The sequence below is a fragment of the Cynoglossus semilaevis genome, chromosome 11 (assembly GCF_000523025.1).
Source record: "Cynoglossus semilaevis isolate Cse_v1.0 chromosome 11, Cse_v1.0, whole genome shotgun sequence".
Taxonomy (NCBI): domain Eukaryota; kingdom Metazoa; phylum Chordata; class Actinopteri; order Pleuronectiformes; family Cynoglossidae; genus Cynoglossus; species Cynoglossus semilaevis.
Genome location: NC_024317.1, coordinates 17,083,838 through 17,101,850, shown reverse-complemented (window position 1 = coordinate 17,101,850; position 18,013 = coordinate 17,083,838). Strand labels below are relative to the sequence as shown.

At 42.4% G+C, this 18,013-nt stretch overlaps 2 protein-coding genes across 2 annotated transcripts; one reads left to right on the top strand and one right to left on the bottom strand.

Annotated features, from left to right (window-relative positions):
* Positions 1 to 25: 25 nt before the first annotated feature.
* On the bottom strand, positions 26 to 4,133 carry cfap107 (cilia and flagella associated protein 107). The gene is made up of 4 exons (XM_017036535.2): positions 3,268 to 4,133; positions 2,505 to 2,615; positions 1,996 to 2,143; positions 26 to 1,457 (listed from the first exon to the last, which is right to left on the bottom strand). The coding sequence occupies exons 1-4, from the start codon at positions 3,361 to 3,363 to the stop codon at positions 1,216 to 1,218; spliced, it is 597 nt and encodes a 198-aa protein (XP_016892024.1). The 5' UTR covers positions 3,364 to 4,133; the 3' UTR covers positions 26 to 1,215.
* Positions 4,134 to 8,562: 4,429 nt separating this feature from the next.
* Positions 8,563 to 16,116, top strand: dhrs3b (dehydrogenase/reductase (SDR family) member 3b). The gene is made up of 6 exons (XM_008321029.3): positions 8,563 to 9,453; positions 13,135 to 13,278; positions 13,598 to 13,717; positions 14,448 to 14,686; positions 15,388 to 15,513; positions 15,607 to 16,116. Exons 1-6 carry the CDS (start codon positions 9,259 to 9,261, stop codon positions 15,689 to 15,691), a joined length of 909 nt encoding a protein of 302 aa, XP_008319251.1. The 5' UTR covers positions 8,563 to 9,258; the 3' UTR covers positions 15,692 to 16,116.
* Positions 16,117 to 18,013: the final 1,897 nt, after the last annotated feature.

Sequence of the window (18,013 nt, the reverse complement as noted above, 5' to 3'; positions counted from 1 at the left end):
AGCAACTAAATAAAGAAACAATTCATTTATTAATTAATTATTTTTATTTTTTTTTTTTAAAATGCGTACGCTTAGGGGTGGTAGCTGCAAGAAAAATGTGCATTTGTTTCTTTGCATATTAATCTTTACTTTAAAAACTCGAAAAATATACTGTATATTTAGATATTAATTTTATCTAAAAGAAAATGCATTTTAGTTAAAGAAAATCGAAGTTCTGACACACTAGCGATTTCTCAGACACTGACATGCTGCTATAGCACCACCAAGTGGTCCTTAGGGTAAGCACAACAGTGCTTTGGTTGAGACTTTTCCTCTAACGCAGAGGTGTCACGTGACTTGCATGCGTCAGCAGCACAGTAAAAGTGACGAGTCAAGCGGAGGGGCTTCGGGCTGGTCATGAAGGCAGCAGGAGGCAGAAAGAGAAGCAGACGCACATGGTTGACCGTCAAACATAAGTGTCTTTGATTCTCCCTAATTAAACACTTTGATTCTCCGTAATTAAACACCTAATGGGATGGGACACTGCTTCCACTAACTGGTGTGTTCTGGTCGGCCCCAGAGCTCAGTACAGCTCTGGCTTCAACACCTCACCTGCAGACTGGGGCCACAGAATTCTGATGCTTTTCAGTCATTGCTGTACATTATAAAATGTTAAAAGAAAAAAAAAAGCAAATAAAATTACTGTCACTGTCTCATATTTACTTGTTTGTTTGTTTTTTCTTTCATCAACAGATCCAGTTCTTCTAATCAGGGCATATTTTTGCGTGACTTTTTCTCTCTGTAGTTTTCACACAGAGTAATACTTGACAGTTTGTGCGTCTGCGTGTCAGAGTTTGCAGTGAGAACAAATTTGCATGTAATTATCCCCGGGAAGAGTAAACATAATTTACAGGCCCTCCTCACTTCTCAGTATTGCACGCACAAACACAGACATGCACACACACAGAAACATATTTAAAATTAAACATGACAAACTGACTCACGACACAAAACAGCAAATCTCCATTTTTCTCACAGCAACATAATGAGAATCACATTTAAAAATTTTAAGCTCCTTGATTTCCCCAATGGTTCGCATTATTGAATCTCCTACACAGGTGACTAATAAGAGAAGAAGAGGAAGCACTAAGCAGTGCCATTCAGAGCAGAGCGTCTAAATTTGCAAGTGGCATGCAAAGCAATTTGAGAGCCACACGTCTAAATTCGCAGTGACGGCTAAAGTGGTCGGACACAAACGTCAGGAACTTGTAGCACTGAGCGCTGTCTCAGGTTCAAGTCCTTGTTGTTGTGATTAGGCGAGTAGAAGTGGCTGGAGAGCATCTTTGAAGCCCTGGCGAAGCGCGTCTGGCAGAAGGCACTGTGTGGGTGGCTCTGATAGGTTGACCTGTAGAGGGTCACTGATGGTAGGTGTGAATGTTTGTTCTCTGCACGGTTCTTTTTGGACTGCAGCAAACTCCCTGGAAAAGACGAAAATAACCACTTGTCATTTCACAGAAGCATCTCAGCGTCCGCATGTGTATGTGGAGACTTCTACTTCCACGTCAGACGCCAGGCTTGCGTTCGAGCAGCAGCACTGAGTCATCTTTAAAGTGAGTGTGATTTATATGTCATTGTTGAACAGCACACAACGAAATGTGTCCACTGCATTTAACCACCACAGCTAAAGCTAAGCGTCATGCTCAGTGCACTTCCTCTGGCCCACTTCCTTAACCACTGTGCTGCCACTGCCTAGGAATGCTAACTTATCCAAATCATGATGAATCGTGTTTAATTTGAACTCTTTTATATTCATAAATGTCATGTTAGAGTAGCTGGTGCTGCTACTGGAATTGCTCCTGTGGCTGGTTTTGAACATAAGTGTTTTGTAAGTGATGTGTTTTGTCTGCTCCTCTGGAAAGTGTGGTTTCTGTGCACCACAGAAACCTTCACAGTTATTTCACTGCTACTTTCTACCTTCAAGCACTGCTAGCCTGGCACTTCAGAGCGCTGCCTTACCAGAAATTGGCCGATCAGATCCCCCCGTCTGTTCCAGTGTGGGCACAATATCGGTGTGCTTTGTCCCGTAGCTCGCTCCGTACTGTGTGACCATGTAATCAGTGGACGGTTTGCAGTAATGGCCAAAAAGCTCTTTGGATGGAAGCCCCTGAAAAACAATAGACATAATCTCTTCCCATAGGCTGGGTGGACTGGCCTTCAGTGGATTAAGATACTGAGGTCATGATCATTATTTGGTAATGATCTCTGAAAAGCTCACCATGTGACAGCAGCACAATGGCCTAATTAGACTGCAAACGCCCCCTGGGATTGATGACTTGACACATTTTTTTGCACAAATGCTGAGTCTGACCATAAACTGGCCTCCGTGGTATTTTTCACATGCTTTTATCTTGGCTCTCAATTTGACGCAGAACTGGCCACAATCTGGAGACCAAAGCCCTGACTTGCAGTGTTGTGACAAGCATTGAATGGGTGTTAATGCCATGAAAGAGCAGTTAAAGGCTGACCTCAGCTCTCAGCAGGGCATATCCTCTCTCAGAGACGTCTGGCCTGAAGTCCCAGTGGGGCCGGTAGTCCTCGCGATTGGTGCTCTCACATGTCTTTGGCTCCCGAGTGAACTGTATAAGACAGCATAAACACAGAGGAGTGAGGAGAAGAGGAGGGAGATATAAAGGGCCCTGAGCAATGAGCCCAGTCCAGGGATCAGCACAGCCCACACTTCTCTATTGATTCACAGTTGTACAGTATTTTCAACTCATTCCTTCTGCCTGATCCTGAACCAACAGCCCGTGGCCGAACCTTGCATTGATGCAATTAGTCTCCAGCTGAAACCTTACCAGTCAGTGCTGACGTAGCTGAATCCAGGCTGCCTAATCACTTAGCTATAGATTTGACTACCAGCCGAGGCGCTACAAAACCTCTGGAAGACTGCCACTGGCTTTGTTTTCAGCCAGCGCTATAAAAAGTAACACATGATTAACTGATAATTCTAAACATCCTGTGACAATTGTTGTCCAACTACAATGTTTTGTCCAGGCCTAAGTCGTTGATTTTCATTTGGTCAGTGCACTATTATTCACAAACAGCTGGGTTGCAGGGGAAGATGGGGGTTGGGTCAGTTTAACATCTCACCCATTAATGGAACGCTTCAGTGATTAAAACAGAACAAAGTCCTGTCAGTGTCCAGCACAGGTGGGGAGTTGAAACAGCAATCCATGCTATTTTTTAATTATTTTTAAAAGATGTAATAAATCAAAAAACAACACCTACCTCCAGTCGTTCCTCGGACCAGTTCCCTAACAGCACCTTGTTAGAAAACTTCTGCTCTATTTTCCATCCAGTTTGGGCCCATTTGCTTCGCTCCATCCTTCTCTCTCTCTCTCTTTCTTTTTTTTTACACTGCTCTGTTAAATAACGTCACCAGGTGAGGATGAAGACCTGTTACAGGATGCTTCACTTGTCAAACAGATCACAACCGAGAACATTCATCTGGTCACATAATGAAACAGGCAGTGAAGGCGAAATAGTAGAGCTCTGTTGCCATGGATACAGCAAACACTGAGCAGACAGCTCAATACAATGCGGGCCAAGTTGTGAAGTCTCATATCTGTGTTCACAAGAGTTGCATTCCTTTTAAGCTAGGGCACGACATTTAGCTTAAAATGTGAAAGTCTACAGTGTTTAAAGTGCTGCTGGAAATTGCTTCCAGTCTCTCTTTTTTTTTTTTTTACTTCAGGCTGCTATTTATTGTGGAATAAAAACAGGTTTTGTTTTTTTGATATTCACCAGGTAGTTTGTCTTCTGTGAACAATATAGTTTTCAGAAAATAGGAGCTAGGCCAAAGGAGGAGAGCCTTGTTTACCTGTAACAGAATTTGGAAAGTGTGGACAGTGGACCATATTGACCGGCTGATTTTCATTGTGATTGTATACAGTCAACAGATTAACCACGACACACCGTCCAGGGGTTTCTTTATATCTTAACACACACATTGTCATTGTCTCTCGTTCCTTTGTTCTGTATACAGAATACTCTGCGTTTGTGGTGATATACAGTTACATTCAATAAAATATTCATGGACACTGGGAAGGAAGACATAACTCCTTGTCAGAGTCCTTACACTCGGGCATCTCCTCACTCTCCCGCCCTGCAGGTTCACATAAATTGCTCTTGTACTGCATCCTGGAACGCAGTTGCAGTCGCACCTTGATGAAACACGACGGCAATGTCCGTCATTATTACAAAAGAACTAAAATTTAATGTTGTTTTTTTTTTGTTCTGGGCGACAGCTTCAGCATAGAGATGTCAGCGTATTTACACATGCTGACCAAACAACACATAAGGAGAGTTTTGGGGGCCGCAAATAGGTGGCTTGTGGGCCAGATGATGATCGTGGGCCAGTGGTTTATTGGATGTCTGTCTGCTCTGTTATATTAGATCAAAGTCCATGAACGGTGTTAAGTATTATTTTGTATTCTGGCAAAGCTTATATGTTGTTTTCTGCAAAACGACACTCACTTAAAGTATCAACATTATCTGTGAAAGAAGGTCAAACCTCAGATTCTAACTTAGTTCAACTGGACATGGGAGCCACACCTAAACTTAGCTTCAGCTCATCAGGGACACGGTTGCACAGCAGCATATCCTGGCACACAGACCAGTGTTTCCACCCAGGTTTTGCAGGAGAAAAGTAGCATGCAGCTAGCAAACAATATGGGCACAGTGTGATTTTGCTGCTATAAGGGCAGGTTGAAATCTGCCATCTGCAGGACTGGGTGGACGAGGAGCGAGCGCAGGGGAATGGCAGATGTCCGTGTTCAGTCATTGCCAACTTTGGCACAAGGCCTCTGCCAGATTATCCCTCAGTGTTGTCCCCTCAGACTGCCACTCTGCAGGAGTTCACGCTGAACTCTGGTACAAACCGCAACAGGAAGTGACACATTGTTGCCTACAATAATCCAGCCAGGCAGGGTACCTATTCTCAGGGGCTAATCGGTACCTTAAGGGGGTGAGAAGGAAAAATGTTGAGGGTATGAGTGTCTCAGTAAATACCGGATAAGTTGTGGTTTTTGCAAAGAAACCAGCTTGACAGAAGTATTAGAGATCTAGTTCTGAGCTGTAACAATTAAATATGGATTCAGCGACTCAAACTGAACCACCTTGCTTTGTATTGGACGGTTGCTGGTTAAAATCCTATTACTGATGTGTTGAGCAAGCACAAAACAATTCCCCTCTAAATATTATTTTCACTAGTTAATAATAGATTTAACCACGGTGTCAAATGTGGTTAAGTGGTTATCACTCGCCTGCTGGTTCTGAATCGACTTTGCAGGTTTTCTCAATGTGGTGTGCGTTTCCCCCAGTAATCCAACTTCTTACTGCACTCCGAAAATAGCAGATTAATAATTGGGTTAACTGCTCACTCTGAGGTGTGAACATGAGCATGAATCGTTTTTGTGTAGCCCAGGCGTGGACTGCTGGGTTTAGTCACTGTCACTGTTTTTCCATTTACAATGTCAGACAAAGTCACAGCCTTTTTCTACTGTGTCTGACAAACAACTACAGCGCTGTGGTTCTTTTATTCTTTTTACATCCTCCGTTCAGCAGAAACACTATTCTGTTCGCAATGGAATAAATCAATATTATTCATTAAAATGATAGCTAATTAAAATAGCTATAAAACAGATACAAACACACACCCAGGAGACGATCATTTCATATTCCATACCTACTGTAAACACCACCATTCTGTCTACAATGAAGCCATGAACCATGTGCANCACCCCCCTATATTTGCAACCGTAGAAGGAATGTCTGAATTCATCAGCTCAGGGTACACTAGTCCAATTACCAGAAGTGAGAGAGCGGCAACAAGAAACATAAGCCAATTATTAAAATTGCTGAGCCCATGTCCATGGTGTTGCGGCTCCACTCAGCTCAAGGTAAGTCATTAGGAGAAAAAGGTCTCAGCCTTGTGTTTTCAGCCTCTTCCCAGCCCTCTCACATCAAGCTGTAAGGTATTGTCCTTGGTCGGACTGTTGGCTTGGTGAATCATTATATTCATCAACATGTTTTTATTGGTTTGTAGCTGGATTTAATTACCACATGTTTCATGTAGAGAGCAATATAATGGTCAAAACAACCTTCTTAATTAACTACTCATTACCATGGTGCGTATTCAGATTGATTTTTCCAAGGCCATGTTCTTATAGGTATCTGCTTAAAACTGTATTCTACTCAGAGTGAAATGCTCAGTACTATAAAAGGAGACACTGTGAATTGAAACCAGAGAATACCTATATCTGAACTTTCACTGCTGATCTGTAGATGGCAGTGATAGCTTGATTATAAATGAACAGTGACTTTAAAAAAAAAAAGAAAAAAAAGGCTCCATTTACATTTTTCAGCCTGGTTCCATCTGTAGCTGGATGCAGTTCAGAGCTTTAGAAGTTTGTTTACTTCCTGCAAACCAAGCAATTCATTTTGTAATTTTCACTACGCTGGGAACGCTAAGAAATGAACTTCAGGTGCCACGTGCATGTAAATATGCACATCTAGTTTGATCACCAAAATAAGAGCAGCGTCTGGAGTCGCGTTGTCTGAGAGTTTTTAGCAGTCCACCAGAGCCTCTCCACCGCCCCCTAAGTAGCTGAGCCTGCAGCACAAAGCAGCCATTGTGAGGCTGCTCTTTAAACTCGCCCGGTTGCTGAAAAAGCTCTGCATTCAGCCGTACCAAGTAGAAATCATGGTGCCAGGGCCAAAAATCACAGACTGGAATCTTGTTTGAGGCCTGTGGATTCATAGGACTTGTTTAGGGAGGCATTCATGCACTTTCCAATTTGTCACCCTGACAAGCTTCTAAGGGGCTGACCTATTTTCCAAATTGCACACAGAGATGTGTCCTGCTTTGGAAATGCTGTTAATACAACAAATATGGAGCAAACCAGTGATGTTGCTCTGCTCATTGGAGACCGCTGCAAATGAAGGCCCATGCATCAGCAGAAACGCGCACAATCAGTGTGACAAAAACTTGGCCCCGGCTTGCGAACCGAAGGCCACGTTTGCTTAAATTTATAATGTATGCTGGCAGGCTGCAGTGAGGCACCTACACTTGTGAATCACAACGCTGCAGGCTCTTTAGCGCCGGGATATTGAATCAAAGCAGATCTGTGACGATAAGCTTTGAGCTGCGAAGTTCCTGCGTGATAAACATCTCCTTAAACCAAATTCAACTTGTGTTTCCGACTCTTAGTATAATCTGTTATGGCAGCTCGTTTTTAACAAGTTCTTCTTTTGTGCCACTGCTAATGTGTTATATCAAAAGATGTCATTGTTTTATTGCTGTTAGTTTTAGGTCATAAAACCTGACTCAGCATAACACAGATTCAGTTCTGATTTTTATTTAAAATCTTATATGTTCAGTTATTTTTCCCTCATTGTCTTTGAGGTCACAGATTCACCAGCAGAGACACTACCCTCTGTTTGCAGTTTCCTTTTTTTGCAAGGTGAACAGGACTTTTAAGGAAATGAGTTTGCCAGTGAAAAGCATGAAACATTAAAAACACAAAACCCAAAAAAGACTAAACTAAACTACAAAGTTTTTTTTTCTGTGTGCTGCTGTATTATCAAGCAGTATTGACTCTGTTCTTACTGTGTTGTACTTTTGTAAATTACTTTAACACATCTTTGCTTAATCTTTTAACGAATTGTGTTCTAACTGTAACACTAAAAATATGTATTTATTTTCTGCCAACAGACTGTCTCTGCTGCTGCGACCAGCATATCTCACCGTGGTCGGACCAATAAAGGTATTATCATAACTATTATTTCTCTTATTACAAGTATTTCCTACTTTCTGGTTGCAGTGTAAAAAGAATACATAGTTGAAAATGAAGGTGAAAGTTCAAATTAGTGATTCATGTTTCAAAATGTTGCGTATATACACAAGCTATATTGGGTTAATTGAAATATTAATTTTTTTTAGAATTATTGACACGTTAAAATACAACACTTATATTGATCCTAAAAATGTTTTATTTATGTTTGAAGTTCACCATTTACTCCACGTGCTTTATTCCTGCCGCATGTGACTCCGCCACCAGGTGCTGCTCAATCCTACACGATGTTTGAACACAAACAAACGTGACCCAACTAAAGTGAAGGTAAAGCGCTAATAATGAAATTTAAATTGGTTGTTTGTTCACGCAGCCCGTGTCTTCGCTGTATTTGTCAGGTTCTGTTTGTTGCTCTGCGTGGCCGCTTTGTCTGTGCGCTTATTTGTTTTGCCTAATTAAGTAGGAGGCAGGACTGCGGATTAATTGCCCATTGTGAGCAACTAAGATAGGCTGCCCCATGTGGTACCTTTACACGATAATAATTTTGAAGTTGATTTGATTCAATATTCAAGCTCAGTGTGTGTCTGTGTGCGTGATTGCAACACCACTGTTGTTGTTCTAACGGGGTGAATCTGGAGTCAGGGAAGTGTGTGTAGTTTAAAGGGACTTGGCCATCCACCTGGGACTCTGTGGGGGAGGAGGGAGAGGGGGTGATGGGGAGGGCACAGACTGGTAACCGCCGCAGCAGACACATGGAGGGGTTGGGACCCAGCGGCAGCCACTCGGGGCAGACGGGCACTGGGGATAAATATTCATCCGCACTTATCACATCAATCAGGATTAAAGCCCTTAAAAGCCTCCCCTCTAAATTCACGCAGGTCCTTTCACTAGTGGAGGCAGCAGCAGCAGCAGCAGCAGCAGCAGCAGCAGCAGTAGTAGTAGTAGCAACAGTAACAGTAGTGAGTCCGGGGCAGAGGCTCCGTAATAAAAGGCAGCTCCACTCAGCAGCACAGCAGCAGAGCCAGAGCCAGGACCAGGACGTACAGCACACCACACCACACCAGACCAGGCAGCGTCTCTTGTCGACTTCATACGTCTCCGCTCCACAGGCTGTGTGTGACAGACGTCATGAGTGATCGCTCCCACATTTGCACGTCCTGCTCGCATGTCAACCACCATGTCGGAGCTCTCTGAAGTCACAAGTTTGGGCTCTGCTGCGTTCTCGGCAGCGGACTGACTCCGGGCTGCACGTGAGCGTCCGTGTGCATGCGGCTAACGCTGCAGGAGCGCAGATCGTGGGTGTTTTGTGCAGACGGCTCGGTTGTGGTTGTGTGTGTGTGTCTCTGTCTGCACGTTAACACACTGTCAACATTACGAGGCCACTTTCTCGACTGCTGAGCCCGTGTGAGCGCTCTCACCCCCCGACATGGAGCTGAAGAGTGCGTGTCGCGTCTTCCTCTTCCCGGTTCAGATGTTGTATTACGTCGTCAGAGCAAGTTTGTTTTCGCTGTTACCCAGCAGAAAGAAGGACCTGAGCAGGGAGGTGGTGTTGATCACCGGCGGGGGACGAGGCATAGGGCGTCATCTGGCCAAAGAGTTTGCCAAGCAGGGAGCCAGAAAGGTAACCGTCTCTCACTCCACACTTTCACTTGTTACACGAGCTCAGCGCCGACAAAAGTCAACAGTGCAGCTCATTTCTGCTGAGCATGTTTATTTCATTCGATCTGTAGCTTTAGTTCATCTCCACCTCAGCGCCCAACTCCCCCCACCCTCAGGTGCGGTGGTGACCCCCGTTTCTCCTTTGTGTATTTTGTGTTTTTTTACAACCCATATAGCATGAATTCACTGACCTCAAGCAGTTCAGACAGATCCAGTGGGACTGGAGACACAGCCCTCAGAGCTGGCTCATGCATTGCACAACAGCATGGGTCAAACAGAGGGCAGGTGTAGATAAAGTCGTATAACTGTGATAAAGGAGCAGCAGCCCAGCACTTCATTTCACTGCACTGACATTTATTGTGTCAGTAAAGTGTGTGTGTGTGTGTGTGTGTAGTTAAATGCAGAACTTGAAAAGACTAGAAAAACATCCTGGGAAACATGACATGACCTCAGGGCACATGGTTGTAGAGTGGGAAGTGCTCCAGCCTTACCCCAAGAACATCAACAGTTCAATGCTGGGTGGTGACTGAAAATCCACTTTGACTATTCCTATTCCCTCTGACAGACCAAACACATGACTGTTCTCTCTTAACTGCACACAGGTGTGAATGCTAGTGTGAATAGATGTTTATGTCCATATGTGGCCCAGTGGTGGACTAGAGAACTGCCCAGTATGCACAGCACCCTCTCTAACTTTGTCTTAAAGTTGATCAGCAGTGTGACATCAAGAACCTGTTACTGTTAACAGTGCTTCATCAGAATTCCTGTCAAAAGCCTGACGTTGCATGAAATTAAGAGTGCATGCAAATGTTGAAAAATAAAATAGCTTCTAATAGGGATTTGCACTGCACTGCCAACATGTCCATGACTCAGGCAGTGACACTGGACTGCTAACGAAGCTCACTCGGAGTCCAAGGGTCAAACAGTGAAATTGTGGTGAGTCACTGTTATCTACACGTGTTACTCCTACAGTTGCCTATGTTTTTGATATTAGTCATTGATTTAACAATCAGTGCTTCGTGTGAAGAAGGCTGAGCTGCAGCGGCCTTAAAAACAGAAACAAAACTTAGATGTGGAACTCCTGCCCAGTCTAGCCATGCCCCACCTCCCCAACACATTTACCATCCATGACAAGAAGTCAACACTGGCGACAGGTCATGCTACCTCAGTGTTAGCCACCTGTACTCTTAAGACACTTTTAACGCAGAGCATCTCTGTTTTTGATCGAATCTGAATTGTTTTCATCAGATATGATGGAAAAAAACAGGTAGTAATTCACCTCCCCCTGACCCCTGCTGGAAGCTGCAGGTTGTAATTACGGGTTTACGCCTGACATGCACGTCACAGATGTGCAGCCAAGGTCCGATTAAAATGTCTTGAAAAAGGTGCCGGGAGCTGAATGAAACATTAACAGCCCACTCCTCTCTCTCAATGACATCTCCTGAGGGAGTGAGCAAGAAGAAACCAGTGGGTGTTTTAAAAGCTTTACTTTGCAGCTGCACAACAAAGGATGTCACCACGCTTTTCAGCACACCATTGTTGGGCATTATCAAGGTGTGAAGGCTTTGAAAACAACACCTGTGCTAATGTGTATCTGACAATTGCTCACCGCCTCAAGAGTTGCTCAAAGGAAGCAGGGCAGTAATTATGAATAGTGCTAACCCCTCTGAACTTGCGCTCACCCCAGTTGGAGCGGCTTTGTGACTGGCAGACTGAATCGCTTTTACCCTCCTGCTCAGGCTAGGTTTTCACGGTGTCAAGGAAGACTCGCCGTAGAGCTAATGAAAGGCTTCAGCAGGGGTGACAGCCAGAGACGAGCGGGGAGCTAGGTCTTCCTGTGTGTTATTAAGGGAGTATTGTAGCAGAACTGAGCTGTGAATCACTGAAATACTCAACAGCACAAGTATAACTACCAAGTTTGGAGAAATGCTGCTACAGGGCATATTTTTAAACCATGGTCACCGCCTGAACAACCAACTATGGGGGAAAAAGTTTTGCAGAAAGACCAGATTTGTATGCAGTGGTGAACATTACGTCAGCCACTCTCCACAAGGAAGATGAGTCAAACCCAGACACCATCAACAGGTTTGTGTGTGTGAGTGCATGTGTGTTGAGTGGGAGGCGGGAAGCACATCACTCCCAGCTGGGTATTGCCCCGCAGCTGACCTTGCTGTCTCTGCAGTAATTAGACAGCGGCAGGCGACTGCCTCCTGAACTCCTGCTGGCCTCTGTATGTGCTGCCTCACTGCCGGACCTTACAATGGGTGTGAAAGGGGAGGGTTGTTTTACCCACCCTCACATTCAGACCTGAAATATAGAGTGTCACTGCGACTCGTTTGCAGCTACTGGGGACAACATCATTTGTGCTTCATGACTTATGTAGCTTTACTGCATACTTCACTTCCAGCAAAAAAAAAAAAAAAGTCTGATTGAGGTTAAATCTTCCGGATCATTCCCACTCGGCAACATCGTCAACATTACAAATCCAGGGGGGTTTGACTCGTCAATTAAAGTCTGTTTTCTCTCTCATTCTCTCCACACGGCAATTTAGCCAAAGTGTGTTTGATCAGGGCATCCTGTGTGTGTGTGTGTGTAAGTGTGTGTGGTGACAGTGATAAAGCTAATGAATTAAATAACAATGTAACAGGGGAGCACAGTTTGAATGCTTACTTTTAATGAGAGTTGTCAGCTTTGTTTGGAAGGCTCAAATCCCATTAAAACCTTTCGGGTTATTTATCAAGACATGTCTGCCTTTGCTGATTACCTTAATGGGTTTGTAAATGAAGCAAACAATAATGATTAAAAAAAAAAACATTACACACAGAAAAAAAACACAAACTTGGGGGCATTTTAGAGGAAGTGCCACTTCTTATCTGATAAAGAAGTTATTCCACTCTTGAATCTTTGTTTCGCTCTGGGATTGTAAACATAAGAACAGGCAAATACAACAAGCAGATTCATTGTGCTTCATTTATGCTAAAACCAGTTTGAACAACCAGTATCACTAACTACATGATGTTTGTGCTGAGTTGAGGCTCAGATTTAGAAGAATCACATTCCTTTTTTTCAGTTGCATGCATGACAGTCCTTCTGCCTGTCAAATGCACAAGGTCACTCTGCGAACAACGCTTCTTTTGCTAAATTGCTGACTTTGGTCACGAGCAGCCGTCCAAATCGCACACTGGCATCTTCAACCCTTCAAACACGCTCTGTTTCCAGACTCCCCGACCATAAATGATGGGGCTCATCTGCCCACCAGGCCGTGTAATCTCTGAGAGAAGTTTTGTTTGAGAGACTGGGAGGCTGGCTCCTGATTCCATTACCTTTTCCTGACCCTGCAGACTGACAGATCTAATTGCCCAATCACTAACCCCCGCCGCATGTTCTCTGATCAAATGACCAGACTCTCATTCACACAGAACCTCCAAGCCTTTAATCTTCCCTCAAAACTATTTGTTTGAGAGAATATAGACTCTGTGTTCTCGTAATGAAAAGCTCTTTGCGGCCCAGAGATCCTTGGGTATCACTGCCTGGAAGATTGTCCAAAACACATAAAACACGTAAAAAAAAATTATTTGTAGACTCTGTCTTAGAGAAGTTATTGTCTTCCAACCTTGGCTAATTCCTCTTTTGTGTTCCTCAGGTGATCTTGTGGGGAAGGACAGAAAAATGCCTCAAAGAAACAACTGAAGAGATTTCTCTCTCAGGAACCGAGTGCCATTACTTTGTGTGTGACGTGGCCAATCGAGAGGAAGTTTACAAGCAAGCCAAGGTGGTTAGGGAAAAGGTAGGCCACGCTTTGAAGCTATTTTGTACTTGAAAAGTGAGAGATTTCATTTGTGCTCCTTTCACACACGGTCAAGTATTTTCCTGGGATGCATCTTTGTCTCCTCTGTAATGTACTGGCTCTGAGCCACTCTGTCTCCCATCTGGTATATAGATTACACTTCATCTAAAATATCTGTATAAGAGCAGGGAATATTTCTGACAGCTATGGAGCAGTACAACTGCATCGTCTCATGAAAGCAGATGGAAAATGCAGAGTGAATTTTCCAACATCCCCCCCCCTCCTCCTCCTCCTAACTGTTGTGCTTTTATAATCTCAGGTGGGAGATGTTACGATATTAGTGAACAACGCAGCTGTGGTCCATGGCAAAAGTCTGATGGACAGTGACGACGACGCCCTTTTAAAATCCCAACATATCAACACCTTGGGACAGTTCTGGGTGAGTTGTTTGGGACTTGAAAGCACAGGAAGCTCCGTTGTAGAAGCAGGGACTTTCCTTGACAAAGCAAAGACTTGTCATCTTCATATTTTGACTCCACGGAGAAAAGGCAACTCCAGACTCGCTTGGCATTCCACTTTATGAGGGGTTTTTTTTCCAAATACGGCTCCTATTTTGTGAGAATGTTTCTGAAAACATTCATATGAGATTTCCTCTAAATCCAAATATAAATCTGTAAAAACGATGGCTTCCGTAACAACAAATGAGTTGTTTCATTTAAGAAATTAACTGTTTTATAATGTTTAACCCATTTTAACACAGGGGTCGAATGACGTGCACAATACATCCCATGATTTCACCATCCGGCTAGTCTTGTAGTACACGGTCGATACACGAGATTAAAAAACAGACCACCAAGTCTATTGCATATTTTCCATATTAATAATTATAATATTAAAAAAACCACAAGTGTACTAATTTGGAATAATCCGAAATGGAAACCGGTGTGAAAAATACATCTACAAAAAACATTTTTTGTCATATTTAGTTGAGAATTGAATATCCATTTGTCTCATTGAATCGTTATTAATTATGATTAATCGACAATAGTAAACATACTAATAGTTTAACAGCTCTAGTAAATATGAACCAGTCCACTGTTCCCCTTAATTTGTTTATTAACAACTCAACATTCAGTCATCAGCTCTTTGTTTCTTCCTTTTTTCCTCAGACTACAAAGGCTTTTCTGCCTCGAATGCTGGAGCTGCAGCACGGTCACGTCGTCTGCATAAACTCCATACTGTCCCAGTCTCCAATTCCTGGGGCAATAGATTATTGCACCTCTAAGGCCTCGTCGCTGGCCTTCATGGAAAGCCTGACACTGGGCCTGCTGGACTGTCCTGGTGTCGGCTGCACCACGGTGCTGCCCTTCCACACTAACACAGAGATGTTCCAGGGCATGAGAGTCAGGTGAGGATCCATTTTGCCTGACAACTAGTGCAAGAGCGCACACACATACGGCAGAGAGAGTGTGCATCTGACAATGGTGCACTATACAGAGAGAGTGACGGGGATTTCATGTGTGACTGTTTGTGAGGTTTGCTAGCTTAAATAAATCAGGTTTTAGTGTTTGTTTTTCATGGACCAATCTTTAGTTTTGTTTTTAGCCATTGTTGTATTTGAGGTTTTCAGAAACAGGAAACACATTTTTTGGGGCAAATAAATAAATAAGATTTAATTGCAACAATATGTTCGACCAGATGTGTTAAAAATACTCTTTTTTTTTTTTTATAGCTTTGTTTACAGAGCATTTAGCCATGTTAACTGTATTGTAACTGTAACTTCCTGTTTTAGTTTGTGTTGTAAATTTTATGTGAAGTCCAATTAGACAAATGTGTTCTATGAATTTGCACTATAGAATTACAATTGACTTCATTTAATTTAGGTTATCAACCTCAAAAAAGTTACAATTTTAAATGGACCAAACACCAAAGGTTTAATTAAACTTAAATGGGAACACATGTTTGCAGCAAGTTTACATCTGGCTCCATGTGATTTTTTTCTTCTTTTTTTTTCACTGAAAAAAAATTCAGAAAAAAGAGACTCCAGAATTCTACTAAGACTGAATTCTCTGATGGAAACACTGAACCCCTTGTTTCGTTCTCCTGTAGGTTTCCTCAGCTTTTTCCTCCCCTCAAACCTGAAGTCGTTGCTCAAAGGACTGTTGATGCTGTCCGAGCCGACAAGGCCTTCCTGTACCTGCCCTGGATGATGCACGTCCTAGTCTTTTTAAAAAGGTAGAGTTGACAATCGCTTCCATTTAATTTCTTTATTCAATTAGTATCTTATTTATGCTAGATTTCTCAGTACTTCCATTTCTGCTCCCCCAGCTTCATGCCACAATCCGCCCTGGAGGAAATCCAAAGGTTTTCTGGGACTTATACCTGCATGAACACATTCAAAGGACGGACATGAGGCAGACATTTATGACATTTTGGAGCAACCTCTGCAGCCGAAAGGAGGGCAATATGGACCTTAGAGACAAATGGACACAGAGGACGCCCCATATTAGTCTGAAGGCAAAATGTTAAGGTGGCATTCACAAGTGGGTGGAGAATTTGTGGTGCAGGTAGAACTTGCTCATGCACCGCAGAGGAACCCCGCTTATCTTGTTTTTACACATTAGTGAATTTCCTTATAGTGAGGATGACCTAATGCCATTCTCACATCCAACGAAAAAGCCATGCATAGCTCTAGTTATTCTGGGAGTTTTTCTTGTGACAGTTTTAGTTTGTTTTTACAATTTATCTTTTTTTTTTTTTATCTGCATTTTTAAAGTTTCTTTAAAACAATGACGTAATAAAGTGGAGTTTTACCAACAAGGTGTGTTTTTGTGCATGATAATGACAGATGAAATGACTCTGTTGAATGTAAGTACCGTAATCACAGGGTAGCTGAGGAATTATTGCAATTAATCATAATTAAGATCAGTCGATTAATTGAGTATCTACATTTTAAACACAGCTGTTGGTGGAAACTGTTTTATTTATTTTGTCTTGAAAGGATGTCATCAACCTAAGGCTTTCTTTACAGGGGTTTTAACATAATCCCATTTTGGCTGACATTTTTTCATTGTCTTTTTTGCAGGATTATCATAAAAACTAAGCTTACACAACCATATGTCATTAGTGTCTCCTAATGCGCGTTTGTATTACCACATACCCAGAGGCATATTCCAGGAAAAGAGCTTTAAACCCCTAATTAAATACTAGTCTGTCGCCTTGGGAAATTTGCACAAATCCTTTTCACCAAAGAACGCAATGCAAAAAGTGTTGCAGTTTTTTTTTTGTCATATGGAAGCTGAACATGAGCCTGTACCTGTAAAAATCAACACAAGCTGATTGATGAGTCGCCTGATGTTCTGGGACATGTGCTTATTACCTTTTGTGCTTGGAGCTGGGAAGGAATACTGATGTTCCTCACACCTCCACAGTAAATCTGACGCTGCAGTCAGCAGCAGGTTTGTTCAGCTTAAGTGAGAAATTTGTAGGCATAAGAGAAAAGTGTGGGCTTTTTTTATTCAGTGTTCATGTGAGTGGTTGAGAGCATGTTCATCTCATTATGATAAATAGGCTGAAGTGCTAACTTCGCCATTTCACTGACATTTTGGTGCGTGATGAAAACTTGTTCGGCATCTGTTCAAGACGTTTAGTGGATCAGTGTTTTGTGCGTCTCTCATATAAGTGTTGATACTAACATGGTTAAAAAAGTCTATCTATTGTTTATTAATTCCACCGCTGGGAAAATGTTGTCATCTGTATAATACTGGGCCACAGTGGTAGAGTAACACCTCGAAAGGTGACCTATTCTCTTTAAGGGAAAAGCACTAACTACTTTTTCACTATTATGACTTATTGCTAATTCAGGCATGGGCAACTACGGCCAAATTATGTTATTAATTTATATTATAATTATACTTCTGCCTTTCCCTGCAATGCAATAGATTGTGTAGAAAAGGCTAAAAGCATTTTAGCCTTTAAGCATGACCTTTACATGTCATTTGTCTTATTTCACATGAACGCTATCTGCTCATGACCCATAGCCCCTGTCAAATTTTAGAACACATTGTGTCCCACGAGTCGAAAAGTTTGCCCACGCCTGTGCTAATTCGATATAAACAAAAGATTTCTATGACAACGAACACACAGCTAAATCCACATTTAGTCGATGTCACGTGGGTGTGGGATTCATAGTTCTACTTGCAACAATTTTGATTTTGCTTTTGTGATTTTTTTTTTTTTTTACGTTCCTCTGCTCTAGATTGTCACGTGGTCCAGTGATCTCTCCAAGCAACACTGATGGGTCGTGCCCTGCATCAAAATACTCAAGGTTAGTCACCCAACTGTTTTATATTTTTGATAAGAAAATGTAATGTTGCTAATGTCTTTTCTGATATCATATGTCTATGTTAGCATTTCACTATCAAGGGTTTAAAAAAAATCCAGCAGGTGATTATTGGAATAATGCTAATTGTCCTGGCCACAACACTACTAATGTAGCATAATTTCTAACAGTTAGCATAAAGATTTGCTGCTCAGCATACATAGGCTGATATAAGTAAGGTTAGCTTAGCCTAAAATCCTGTCCTTCTCCCTTTTGTCCATGGTTGTCTGTGATCCACACAACTAACTCTTGATCCATTTTTCAAACTTTATTTTTTTTTTTTTGCCCACACTGCAGTACTTTTAACTTCCAGTAATAAACACACAAGGGGATTCTGAGATCACAGATCCAGAC